The sequence below is a fragment of the Rana temporaria genome, chromosome 2 (assembly GCF_905171775.1).
Source record: "Rana temporaria chromosome 2, aRanTem1.1, whole genome shotgun sequence".
Classification (NCBI taxonomy): domain Eukaryota; kingdom Metazoa; phylum Chordata; class Amphibia; order Anura; family Ranidae; genus Rana; species Rana temporaria.
In genome coordinates this window covers 523,627,640-523,641,859 of record NC_053490.1, presented here as the reverse complement: position 1 = coordinate 523,641,859, position 14,220 = coordinate 523,627,640, and the positions used below count along the sequence as shown (strand labels likewise).

Genomic DNA, 14,220 nt, shown 5'->3' with positions numbered 1-14,220 from the left:
CGAGTAGAGGAGAGCCGATCGGCGGCTCTCCTGACGGGGGGTTCGCGCTGATTGAATCAGCGCAGCCCCCTCACACTAGACCACAGGGAAGCCGCCAGGACCACCGGGGATTGGAGGAAACGTGGATGGCCAGGTACATCCCCCCCCCCCCCCCCCCCATGGCCATCCACATGTAAAAAATATGCACAATAGATGACAATCAGTGCACTGACTGGCAACATGGGCACTGATTGGAAAAATTGTAAATGAACAAGTGCCACCCCATCAGTGCCACCCATATGTACCCATCAGTGCCACCCATATGTACCCATCAGTGCCACCCATATGTACCCATCAGTGCCACCCATATGTACCCATCAGTGCCACCCATATGTACCCATCAGTGCCGCATACCAGTGCCACCTCATCGGTGCCCATCAGTGCCACCTCATCGGTGCCCGTAATAAAAAAAAATGTACTTATTTACCAAAAAAATGAAAAAATAAACATTTTTCCAAAATTTTCGGTCTTTTTCTAGTTGCGCAAAAATAAATTGCAGAGGTGATCAAATACCACCAAAAGAAAGCTCTATTTGTGGGAAAAAAATTATAAAAAAATTGTTTGGGTACAGTGTAGCATGACTGCGCAATTGTTATTCAAAGTGCGACAGTGCTGGAAGCTGGAAATTGGCCTGGGCAGGAAGGTGCATAAGTGCCCGGTATGGAAGTAGGGCTGCAACTAACGATTATTTTCATAATCGATTAGTTGGCCGATTATTGTTTCGATTAATCGGATAATGGCCTTAAAAAATAAAATAAAATGTTTTATTTTTTTGGCCCAATTTGTTGTTGGGCAGATTACAAAACACAAATTGCCACAAAAACACATTACATGCTTTTCTGCAGCTTCTCCATTGAAGTATATTGAACCAAAAAAACCCAAAATGGCGCCATTTTGCATTAAAAAGTCCTGGCCCTTTCCAAATACGCAGCAGCTGAAAAAAATCATGGATGTGAACGTGTCCCATAGGAAAAGATGTAAATGAACTGTAGTGCGTTTCTGCAAAAAGGACCAAAAAACACACAGAGGTGTGACCCCGGCCTGAGATGTTTAGTAACATAATGGTATTAAAAAAACCCTATAAAGGGCTAATTTTTGTTGTTTTAACCCCATTATGTTACTGGCCGATTAATCGATTATGAAAATTGTAATCGATTAATTTCATAATCGATTAGTTGTCGATTAATCGATTAGTTGTTTCGGCCCTATATGGAAGTGGTTAAAAAAAGTGTATTTTTTACCCAAAAAAGTGCGCTTGTAAAACCGCTGCGCAAATACGGCGTGACAAAGTATTGCAACGATCGCCATTTTATTCTCAGGGTGTTAGAATAAAAAATATATATAATGGGTTCTAATTAGAGGGAAGGAGATGGCAGTGAAAAATTACACATTAGATCTGCTGTTTTACTTGTAATGCCAACGGGCACCACCAGATGGCGCCAGGTCACAGAAGGAAGCTTGGGACTTCACAAGGCCGCGGGCTCAATTACCGGCCGTCGCGGGCCCGCCGCAATCGCGCGGCGGGGGCGTACGGAGACACAGGCTCCATGCGCCCCCGCCTCCCCCGCCATGCGACGGCCGGCAATTTCGCAATAAGCGTTTGGTTTGCGCAAAAGTTATAGTGTTAACAAAATAGGGGGTATTTTTACGGCATTTTTATTAATATTTTTTTTTTACTAGTAATGGCGGCGATCAGCTTTTTTTTTTTGCATTGGATTACTATAAAAATGCCACTGTCAGGGAAGGGGTTAACACTAGGGGGTGGGGAAGGGGTTAAAGCGGATGTGCCATGGGGAAAAAATATTAAAAGACAGCAGCTACAAATACTGCAGCTGCTGACTTTTAATATTAGGACACTTACCTGTCCTGGAGTCCAGCGCTGATCGCAGCAGAGCACGAGCGATCGCTCGTCTCTCTGCTGCTCTCCCCTCCATCCACGCTCAGGGAACCAGGAAGTGAAGCGCTGCAGCTTCACTGCCCGGTTCCCTACGGCGCATGCGCGAGTCGCGCTGCGCCCGCCGATTGGCTCACACGCTGTGTGCTGGGAGCCGAGTGTTCCCAGCACACAACGGGCGACAGACGGGATGTGACGGAATGCCCGTCTTTCGCCCGTAGCGTGTGGCCGGAAGTGGGTGCAAATACCTGTCTTTAGACAGGTATCTGCACCCCCCTCCCCCCTGAAAGGTGTCAAATGTGACACCGGAGGGGGGGAGGGTTCCGATCAGCGGGACTCCACTTTAGGGTGGAGAACCGCTTTAAGTATGTTCCCTGTGTGTGTTCTGGCTCTCGCGCAGGGGAGCCGACTTGCCGCCGTAAAATGACGGCGGCTGGTCGGCAAGTAGTTAAGTGGTTGAAATGACATGTAAACATTTTTTTTTCGTGATTGCGCTTACAGCGACTTCTCTTTTCTTTTTACCTTGTAAAGCCTGTTTCCCTTTTTCACAAGCATTTGCCTATTTTGGGTTTGTGAGTGAAGAGCGGGACGCAATGCTTTCTTTGTTTTTAATGGTATGTATACATTCTACATATCAGTGTACATTGTAAATATTTGTATACATTGTTTGCTTATTATTGTACTGATCGTTTTGTTGCTACATCATTTCCCTTTAAGACTGCATTCACACCTGAGCGTTTTGTCGCCTGAAGCGTGACGCTCAAACGCTAGAGGGGGAAAAAAATACATTATTCCCTATAGAGATGGTTCACATCTCCACTCCAAAACGCCTGACGCCGAACGCTTGAAGCTCAAACAAGTTCCGGATCCTTTTTTGTGGCGCGAATTGGGCGGTTTGGGCGTTTTTGAGCGTTTGTATTTCCCATAGAAAGTAATGGAAACTCTCGATTCAAGCGTCTAGCACGACAACGAGCGTTTGCTACGGGCGTTTTGTCGCTTTAATCAATAGAACATTTCACCCAGGCAGAAGATAAAAAAAATCTACCAACATAGCAACAAGTGCTGAAAAGATGATCATTTATCCTATTGGCTAAAATAAAAAACGTCGAAGTACAAAAAACGTCGGACGACGCTGTATGCAAACGTGCAAAATACGCATGACAAAACGCCGGAAAGAACGACCAAACAAGCTACGCTCAGGTGTGAATGCAGCCTTGGGCCTCATGCACACTGGACCTTAAAATACCGTTATAAAAACGCTAGTATCTTTGCTGTGAGCGTTTCAACTTCTTTCAACGTTTTTTGCAGTATCGTTTTTTTTTTTTTTGCGTTTATTCGTTGTGTGTGTGTGTGTGTGTGTGTGTGTGTTTTTTTTTTCCTGCTCAAAACTGCTGATAACAGCCTATGGCCCGGATTCTCAAACGAGTTACGCCGGCGTATCTCCAGAGTCCGAGCCGTCGTATCTATGCACCTGATTCTTAGAATCAGTTACGCATAGATTTGTATTAGATCCGACCAGCGTAAGTCTCTTACTCCGTTGTATCTTAACTGCATATTTACGCTGGCCGCTAGGGGCGTGTACGCTGATTTACGCCTAGAAATATGTAAATCAGCTAGATACGCGAATTCACGAACGTACGCCCGGCCAACGCAGTACAGATACGCCGTTTGCGTTAGGCTTTTCCCGGCGTAAAGTTACCCCTGCTATATGAGGCGTAGATGCGGCTGTGACGGTATTAGAATGATATCCCCGTCAAAGTCTTCCCTTCTCCCCATAAAGAAAATCACCCCAATATTCCACGAGGAGGGATATTCCTGGAATCGCCCAATAAGCCACACATGAGTCAGAGCTTACTGCTGGAACAAGACAGCCTTTAATGGTATAACACACAGCTTATATGTAATTTCCAAAACTGTTACAATGACAAATCTCCGCCCCCTCACACTGGGGCTTCCATACAGATCATAGGCAGACATTTCGGAGCCGACCCTGAAAACACATTTTCTTTAGATAATGACATCAGTGAAGGTAATTACTAGTTGTACAGAATACATTATCTAGACCAGTGTTTCCCAACTCCAGTCCTCAAGGCACACCAACAGGTCATGTTTTCAGGCTTTCCATTATTTTGCACAGGTGATTTGATCAGTTTCACTGCCTTAGTAATTACCACAGCCGTTTCATCTGAGGGAAATCCTGAAAACATGACCTGTTGGTGTGCCTTGAGGACTGGAGTTGGGAAACACTGATCTAGACAGCCCGGCCCCGCATAGAAGAGATAATTACCACAATGAAGCAATCAGAATAATTAACATGAGCCACTTCTAATCACAGTAAACAGTAACCACAGGGCTTCTTCACACACACACAATAGACCATTTACCCTTTGAAATAGGACTGGCTGAGGAAGGGTCATTACCATATCAACAGCCTGTTAGCCGAGGAGTGAGTCACACCTGAAATCCTCTAACACACACACACAACATTACTAGCAGGGAAAATTACACTGAAGCATATGCTTCACAGCGGCGTACCAATATTAAGTATGGACGTCGTTCCCGCGTCAAATTAAATTTTTTTAAGTCGTTCGCGAATAGGGCTGGGCGTCATTTACGTTCACGTCGAAAGCATTGGCTTCTTGCGGGTTAATTTGGAGCATGCGCACTGGGATACTTTCACGGACGGCGCATGCGCCGTTCGTAAAAAGCGTCATTTACATGGGGTCACATAAAATTTACATAACACACACCCACATCTACCACATTTGAATTAGGCGGGCTTACGCCGGCCTATTTACGCTACGCCGCCGCAACTTTCGTTTGAGAATACTTGCCTGTAAAAGTTGCGGAGGCGTAACGTAAATAGGATACGTTACACCCGCACAAAGATACGCCATTCTACGTGAATCCGGGCCTATGTGTGCACGGACACGTAGGATAACATGATGGAGAGTTTAACCACTTCGATGCCAGGCACTTTTATACACCTTCATGCCCAGGCCAATTTTCAACTTTCAGCGCTGTCGCAATTTGACAATTGCGCGATCATGCTATACTTTACCCAAACAAAATTTTTTATAATTTTGTTCCCACAAACAGAGCTTTCTTTTGGTGGTATTTGATCACCTCTGCGATTTTTATTTCGAAAACAAATCAAGTTTTTCTTTGTGTCTGTTAAATTTTTTATTTTTTTGCAAATAAGAAGTATGTTTTTTTTCTTCAATGACGGGCACTGATAAGGCGGCACAGATGGACCCCAATGAGGTGGCACTGGTATGCGGCACTGATGGTCACTCATGGGCGAAACGGATAGGTGGCATGTATGGGCACTGATAGGTGGACACTGGATGGCATTGCTGGGCATCACTGAATTTTGTTTCATAATGGTGCCAATCGGTGCCCATTTATGGGCACTGGCATGTATTTGCATATGTGGATGGCCATGGGGGATGTCCTCAGTCTCTAACCATCTCTTGTATCATGTCCTCAGTCTCTAACCATCTCTTGTATCATGTTCTCAGTCTCTAACCATCTCTTGTATCATGTCCTCAGTATCTAACTATCTCTTGTATCATGTCCTCAGTCTCTAACCATCTCTTGTATCATGTCCTCAGTCTCTAACCATCTCTTGTATCATGTCCTCAGTCTCTAACCATCTCTTGTATCATGTCCTCAGTCTCTAACCATCTCTTGTATCATGTCCTCAGTATCTAACCATCTCTTGTATCATGTCCTCAGTATCTAACCATCTCTTGTATCATGCCCTCAGTCTCTAACCATCTCTTGTATCATGTCCTCAGTCTCTAACCATCTCTTGTATCATGCCCTCAGTCTCTAACCATCTCTTGTATCATGTCCTCAGTCTCTAACCATCTCTTGTATCATGTCCTCAGTCTCTAACCATCTCTTGTATCATGTCCTCAGTCTCTAACCATCTCTTGTATCATGTCCTCAGTATCTAACCATCTCTTGTATCATGTCCTCAGTCTCTAACCATCTCTTGTATCATGTCCTCAGTCTCTAAATTGCCATTCGGTGCACCTCCAGCAGACATGATACAGGAGATGGTCAGAAACTGCAGACATGATACAAGAGATCAATGCAGCCTTCACCAGTGTCCATCAGATGCAGCTTAACCAGTCAGATGCTGCTTGCCCGTCAGATGCAGCAGCCTGCCTGTGCCCATCAGATGCAGCATCCTGCCTGTGCCCATCAGTTTGCCTGTGCCCAGCAGCAGCCCACCTGTGCCCATCATGTACGGCCCACCAGAGACGGGATTGGTAGTGGGGGAGCGAGCTCTGCAGGAGACCTCGAATCTGGCTAAAGAAAGCCTAGTAAAAACAGCACTTTATATACAAGCACACATTGCAAGCAAATGACCCTATCCTGATACTGGCAGCAATGGGTAAATGGATTGCATATTAGATGCCATTAAATTTTTTTATATATATATATATATATATATATATATATATATATATATATATATATATATATATATATATATATATATATATATATATATATATATATATATATATATATATATATATATATATATTCAGGGCTCAAAATTTCAAGTCCTGAGCTACTAGCCAGGCCTCAAGAGTTACTCGCCACCAGTTGCCCCACCTAATTCATACACTGCCCTGCGCCTAATTGCACCCGTAAACACGCCCTCGTAGATTATCTCATGGAATGACAATGTTTTATGCAGAATCAAGTTACAAAATTAAATATTACCAACAACAACTTTAACAAAATGGGACAGGGCACTGGGGGCAGACCAGAGGGACAGGGCACTGGGGGCAGACCAGAGGGACAGGGCACTGGGGGCAGACCAGAGGGACAGGGCACTGGGGGCAGACCAGAGGGACAGGGCACTGGGGGCAGAACAGAGGGACAGGGCACTAGAACTGGGTCTCTTCCCCATTCTCTTGCTGGCTGCTCTGCAACTCCCATCCATCCTCTCTCTCTCTCCCATTCATCTCATCATCAGGAGCCTGTGTGTGCGGCTCCACGCTTGCATGTCCCCACTTCCCCCTTTTATTCAGGCTGGCATAGGAGAGGAGCTGCAGCGCAGCGGGAGGGAGTACAATCCAGCACCGAGATCCACACAACTGCACAGCCACTGACAGCGCACAGTACACTGTGAGACCAGTCTGCTCACAGTGCTCAGGCTAAACTGTTGGGCACTTACATAGAGCACAAGGAGAAGAAAACTGCACAAACTGGAAGGCTGCCGCTCTCATGTCAGGGCAATTAACTTTCAGTGAGCGCTGCACCGGAGTGGTAATTTTTGCAATCCTCCACCTCACTCATTACTTTCTGCTCTCCAGCTACATTGGTCGGGGGAGGGGGGCAGGCTCAGAGAGGTCATACTGTTAGGTCCCATGGCTTAATGAGAATTGTAAGGAGAGCACCTGTGTACTGCTCTGCCTGTGCGCGCTCAACAGACTACTTTTCCCGAGCATGCACCTTTCCTCTTCGGCCGCCAATCTCATCGGGACTCTAAGTGTAGGCACAGATTGGAGGGAGATTGGTCATGCAGCCCTGGGGGCGAGTGATTCGCCCCCAGCTTAAATCCACTCGCCAAATGCTAGAAGGCGAGTGGAAATTTTGAGGGCTATATATATATATATGTATATATATATGTGTGTGTGTGTGTGTGTGTGTGTGTGTGTGTGTGTGTATGTGTATGTATGTATATATATATATATATATATATATATATATATGTATGTGGCATTTACATTTGTTTTGTGCAGAGGAATTTAATCCGTTAAGCGCTGTTAATCCGTTAAACGTTGTTCCCGTAACAACAGATGAGGCTTGAAGACGCCACACACACTCAGACACGTCCCTTTATACAAACACTTCCCATCATCTTACAATAGAGGTGACGTTTTTTTTTCGACCTGTGTATCTTGGCATCTTTCCTGCTGATGTAACTCTACCACCTTCTCAGGGAGTGTATCAGAATTTTTAAGCCGTGTCTGTTTATACAAGTAAAGCATTGATGGGGTGGGGTGCGGTGAGTGTTGCTATGCTGTTTTTTGGTTGCAGTTCCTGGGGGCACCTCGGGACCCAGTCGTTGTATTCTCGTACTATTCCACCAACCAAAGTGTTACCTTGTGCTGGCAGCCAGTTGAGCTGTTGTGATGTCCCCTCTAGGGACATCTATTAGCCCTGATTCGCAGCAGTGTGGCTTTGAAATGGCGCTACTTCATTGCCATTTTAAAGCTACAGATCAAACTCGCTCATCCATGTCTTTATGGACTTTGCTGTGTTCACTGGTGTGCAGTCATGTTGGAACAGGAAGGGGTCATCCCCCCAAACTGTTCCCACAAAGTTGGGAGCATGAAATTGTCCAACATGTCTTGGTATGCTGACGCCTTAAGAGTTCCCATCACTGGAACTAAGGGGGCCAACCCCAACCCCTGAAAAACAACCCCACACCATAATCCCCCCTCCAATAAATGATTTGGACCAGTGCATAAAGCAAGGTCCATAAAGACATGGATGAGCGAGTTTGGGATGGAGGAACTTGACTGGCCTGCATAGTCCTGACCTCAACCGGATAGAACACCTTTGGGAGAAATTAGAGCGGAGACTGCGAGCCAGACCTCTTCCTGCCTGACCTCACAAATGATCTTCTGGAAGAATGGTCAAACATTCCCATAGACACCCTCCTAAACCTTGTGGACGGCCTTCCCAGAAGAGTTGAAGCTGTTATAGCTGCAAAGGGCGGGGCCAACTCAATATTGAACCCTACGGACTAAGACTGGGATGCCGTCAAAGTTCATGTGAAAGCAGGTGTCCCGATACTTTTGACAATATAGTGTATGTGACACCACTCCATGGCCCAATGAGGCCTGCCTAAGGACTATATATAATATATATTTTATATATATATATATATATATATATATATATATATATATATATATATATATATATATATATATATATATATATATATATATATATATATATATATATATATATATATATATATATATATATATATAAAAAATAAATACATTTAAATTATAATTTATATTATATTATTGAGTGTGTGTGTAAATATGCGATGCACCTCTACACAGGGACGCAAATGCCTTTACTTGGTGTAGAAGCCAATTTGTAGACCTATTCATGTATGAAAGTACCACCTTATCTACATCAATGGATTCATGAAGGAAAGTTCTTTCATTTTATCAAACTTTTGACATGCAAGCTTTTTTGCCTTATGGTCGCATAATTTGGAAGATCTTTCCTTGATGGATCCATTGCCTCACTTGGTTGCTTTAGAGGCCAGTTGTTCAGAATTCATAGACAAAGGTGCCACCTTCCATCAATGGATCTATTATGGAAACTTCTTACATTAGAGCATTTTGCTTTGTGATGGCATAAAATGCAGGAACTTTCTTGATGGATCTGTTGATGTATAGAATATTGCACCCTTGTCTACGAATAACTATACAATTGGCTTCTACAGCAACCAAGTGAGGCAATGGATCCATCAAGGAAAGTTCTTGCGATTTTGTCAAAGGGGGGGGGGATAGGGTTGGGACTTTAGATGAGGCATATGATAGGAACTACCACAGGTCTCCATCCCTGTAAATGGATAAAAGGGGGGGGGGGAGGTTTTGGGACTATAAATGAAATGCGTTTTTAGCAGTATGCGATATATATATATATATTATAATTTTTTTCTTTCATAATAGCCAGGCTCAGTTACCAACCAAAAAAGCACTAAACCAAATTAATCTGTCTAGCTGTATGCATTAAAAACAGAGGTTTCGTTGCATGTATTTGCAAATACCTGTAGTAAGCTGCAGGCCAACGTCAAGGCACTCCGTGTGCTGCAGTCTTTTTGTGTTTCCAGTGCTCTTTTTTGCCAGACCAACTATAGGTAGGGGCGGGTTTAGGAGATCACCTGCCCCATATCTATTGATTAGCACGCCTGTGCTCCTTTTTAGGAGACTTTAAAATTCATAGTTGAGACTGCAGCACACTGAGTGCCTTGACATTGGCCTGCAGCTTACTACAGGTATTTGCAAATACATGCAACTAAACCTCAGTTTTTTAATGCATACAGCTAGACAGATTAATTTGGTTTTGGCTAGGTTCACACTGCTGCGAATTCAAAATCGCGGTAAAATCTCGATTTTACCGCGATTTCGCAAAAAGTAGTACAGGAACTACTTTTTGAAATCGGTGCAGCGCCGCAGATGCGGCGTCGCATCGATTAGGACGGTGCCATTGCCGCCGATTTGAGATGCGATTTGACATGTGAAATCGCATCTCAAATCGTACCAAATCGTACCCAGTGTGAACCAGGGCTTAATGCTTTTTTGGTTGGTAACTTTGAGCCTGGCTATTATGTAAATTATTATATATATATCCCCTAGCAGTGCAGAGTATTTCAGGAGAGGAGAGGCCGATAAAAGAAGGGACAGAGTCCTCCAGTAGAGCAGGGTATTTCAGGAGAGGAGAATTGGGTCGAGGAAGGAGCAGAGTATTTCAGGAGAGGAGAATTGGGTAGAGGAAGGAGCAGAGTATTTCAGGAGAGGAGAATTGGGTAGAGGAAGGAGCAGAGTATTTCAGGAGAGTTGGAGGAAGGAGAAACGTCCTCCAGCAGAGCAGAGTATTTCAGGAGAGGAGAGTCGGATAAAGGAAGGAGCAGAGTCCTTCAAGCGGGGGTTCACCCTATCGACAGGAAAAAAAAAATTTTTTTATCTTTTACCTTTAAATCAGGCACTGTAGCGCGAGCTACAGTATGCCTGTCCCGAATTTTTTCCCCCCATACTCACCTTGTAGTCGTCCATCGAAGATACCGGGGAATGGGCGTGCCTCTGGAGACGGAGGATGATTGACGGCCGGCTCTGGCGCGTCACGCTTCTCCGGAAATAGCCGAAATAGGCTTGGTCTTCACGACGCGTGCGCATAGCCTGTGCGCACGCGCCGTGAAGAGCCGAGACCTACTCCGGCTGTCTTCGGGGAGAGTGACGTGCCAGGGCCGGCCGTCAATCATCCTCCCTCTCCATAGGCACGCCCATTCCCCGCGGGAGCCGGAATCTACGATGGACGACTACGAGGTGAGTACGGGGTTAAAAAAATCGGGACAGGCATACTGTAGCTCGCGCTACAATGCCTGTCTCGATGGTAACATCATGGGATTGTGGGTGAACTACCGCTTTCAGTAGAGCAGATTATTTCAGGAGAGGGGCGTTGGAGGAAAAGCCAGAGTCCCCTAGCAGTGCAGAGTATTTCAGGAGAGGAGAGGCCGATAAAAGAAGGGGCAGAGTCCTCCAGTAGAGAGAAGAATTAGGTAGAGGAAGGAGCAGAGTCCTCCAGCAGAGCAGAGTATTTAAGGAGAGGGGTGTTGGAGGAAAAGCCAGAGTCCCCTAGCAGTGCAGAGTATTTCAGGAGAGGAGAGGCCGATTAAAAGAAGGGGCAGAGTCCTCCAGTAGAAAGGAGAATTGGGTAGAGGAAGGAGCAGAGTCCTCGAGCAGAGTATTTCAGGAGAGGAGAATTGGGTAGAGGAAGGAGCAGAGTATTTCAGGAGAGGCAGAGCAAGGAAAGATCAGAGTATTTCAGGAGAGTTGGAGGAAGGAGAAGCGTCCTCCAGCAGAGCAGAGTATTTCAGGAGAGGAGAGTCAGATAAAGGAAGGGGCAGAGTCCTCCAGCAGAGCAGATCATTTAAGGAGAGTCGGAGGAAGGAAGGTGCAGAGTATGTCAGGAGAGTTGGAGGAAAGAGCAGAGTCCTCCAGCAGAGAAGGAGGAAGGAGCAGAGTCCTCCAGCAGAGAAGAATATTTCAGGAAGAGGACATAGATGCAGTTTTGATAATTGAATTGGTAAATGTAATTTTCTTTTGCTGAATTGTCTCTCTGCTTCTCCTGTTTTTCAGACATGTGAGAAGGAATGTCCCACGGTGACCTCTCTAGAACATTGTGCCCCCCCTGTGTGAACGCAGACACATGAGGATGCCCGCCCGTCTCCCTGGATCCCTGCCCGGGGCCGAACCCTTCCAAGCCCTCTGTATCCTGTTCACATGATCTGGCAGAGCCTGTGCATGACCGAGGCTGGACAATGTTCCTGGCACGGACAGAGAAGCCATATTTCCTCTTGTGTTTGGTCTTCTCGCAGCTGCTTTTTGTTTTTCTTCTGTACCGCCGCGGATCCTCCAGCGTCTTCCAGGGGATCTTCGGGTCCAGCCCCACCTGGGACTATTCCAGAACGCATGACGTGTACACCAACCTCAGTGCCTTCACCCCCGACCCCGAGGCTGTGAGGACCCTCTACTGTCCTCTAAGGTCTCCTATTCTCGGTACGTGAAAAACTTTAGAGATGAAGTAACCATACAAAAAAGTTTTTTTTTTTTTGCTTGTTTGTTTTGACATTTTAAAACGCATATAGGTGAGCAATCCTGCCTGACAAGCAATGTGTTATTCTTTGTACTCAGTATTGTGAACCAGACACCCCTGCCACACTGCAAAGCCTGTTTATCAATCAAGCTTTGCAGATATATAGATATATATAATATCTCTAATTTTTTTTTTTTTTTTTAACCACTTAAGAACAGAAGGTGTTTTTCAGATTCAGCGTTTACAAGACTAAAACAGTTTTTTTTTGCTAGAAAATTAAAACCCCAAAACATTATATATATATTTTTTCTAACACCCTAGAGAATAAAATGGCGGTCATTGCAATACTTTTTGTCACACCGTATTTGCGCAGCGGTCTTGCAAGCGCACTTTTTTTGGAAAAAAATCACTTTTTTTAATTGAAAAATAAGACAACAATAAATTTGGCCCAATTGTTTTATATATTGTGAAAGATAATGTTACACAGAATAAAATGATACCCAACATGTCACGCTTAAAAATTGCGCCCGCTCGTGGCATGGCGTCAAACCTTTACCCTTAAAAATCTCGATAGGCGACATTTAAAAAATTCTATAGGTTGCATTTTTTGAGCTACAGAGTAGCTCTAGGGCTAGAATTATTGCTCTCGCTCTAACGATCGTGGTGATACCTTACTTGTGTCGTTTGAACACCGTTTTCAATTGCGGGCGCTACTCGCGTATGCGTTCGCTTCAGTTCGCGAGCTCGACGGGGCGCTTTTTTTTTTTTTTTGTTTTCTTATTTATTTTTATTGATTTTATTATTTTTTACACTGAAATAAAAAATAAAAATGTATCACTTTTATTCCTATTACAAGGAATGTAAACATCCCTTGTAATAGAACAAAGCATGACAGGTCCTCTTAAATATGAGATCTGGGGTCAAAAAGACTTCACATCTCATATTTAGACTAAAATGCAAAAAAAAAAAAATGGAAATGTTGTCATTTAAAAAAAATGACAACAAAAAAATTGTCTCTTTAAGACACTGGGCGGGACTGACGTTTTGACGTAGTTTCCGCCCAGCAAAGCTATGAGGACGGGTGGGGGCCATCTTGCCCTCAGTCGAGTGCCCAGCCGTGCCATTCTGCCGACTTAGATGTGCAGGAGGCGGTCCTTGAGTGGTTAAAGCTCTACATTAACAAGGGGATAATCAAGTACAGTAAAACCTTGGATTGCGAGCATAATTTGTTCCAGAAGCATACTTGTAATCCAAAGCACTTGTATATCAAAGCAATTTTCCCATAAGAAATAGAATCTCAAATAATTTGTTCCACAATCATTTATTCATAAGTCCTTCAGTTTATAGTCCATATAAAAAGATTATTGCTATGTGATTGGTTGTGTAGCCATAAAATGTCCATCCACAAATGGAAACCTCCACAAGGGGATTAGAAGCAAAATCCAGCAGGAGCCACAGAGTATAAAAGAGAAGAGAGGCGCCTCTAAGTGTAGCAATATGTTGCTAAATGTTGCACCTTCATTAAATGTAACCATATTGCTACACTTGCAGGCGCCTCTCCTCTTTTATTAGGGTTGTCCCGATACCGAGCATTTGCTCCCGATGCCTGACCCGATACTTTTTTTTTTTTCCCGGAGTGCGGGTGGAGTGCTGCTGCCGCCTAGTCCCCTAAGACAAAGCCAAGTCCTCCACCCCCCCCCCCCCGCCGCTGCCGACACCTAGTTAATTTGCGCTTGGGGAACACAACGGCTTTCATTTAAATAGCTGTGTGTTCCCCGCCGCGTCTCATGTATAGACACTCCCCCTTGCCCAGAAACTTTGATAGACGGATCACCCATCCCAGGATTGGACGGTTGATCTGTCTATCAAAGTGCCTGGGCAAGGGGGAGTGTCTATACATGACGAGGCGCGGC

General features: G+C 44.7%; 1 protein-coding gene across 1 annotated transcript in view; it reads left to right on the top strand.

Annotated features, from left to right (window-relative positions):
- The window catches only part of LOC120928031 (beta-1,4-galactosyltransferase 3-like), a 109,225-nt gene that overhangs the window by 27,582 nt on the left and 67,423 nt on the right, over window positions 1–14,220 (top strand). The window contains exon 2 of the mRNA XM_040339103.1: window positions 11,851–12,270. Coding sequence (XP_040195037.1) covers window positions 12,033–12,270 — 238 coding nt within the window. The 5' untranslated portion in view covers window positions 11,851–12,032. The remainder of the gene's footprint in view (window positions 1–11,850; window positions 12,271–14,220) is intronic.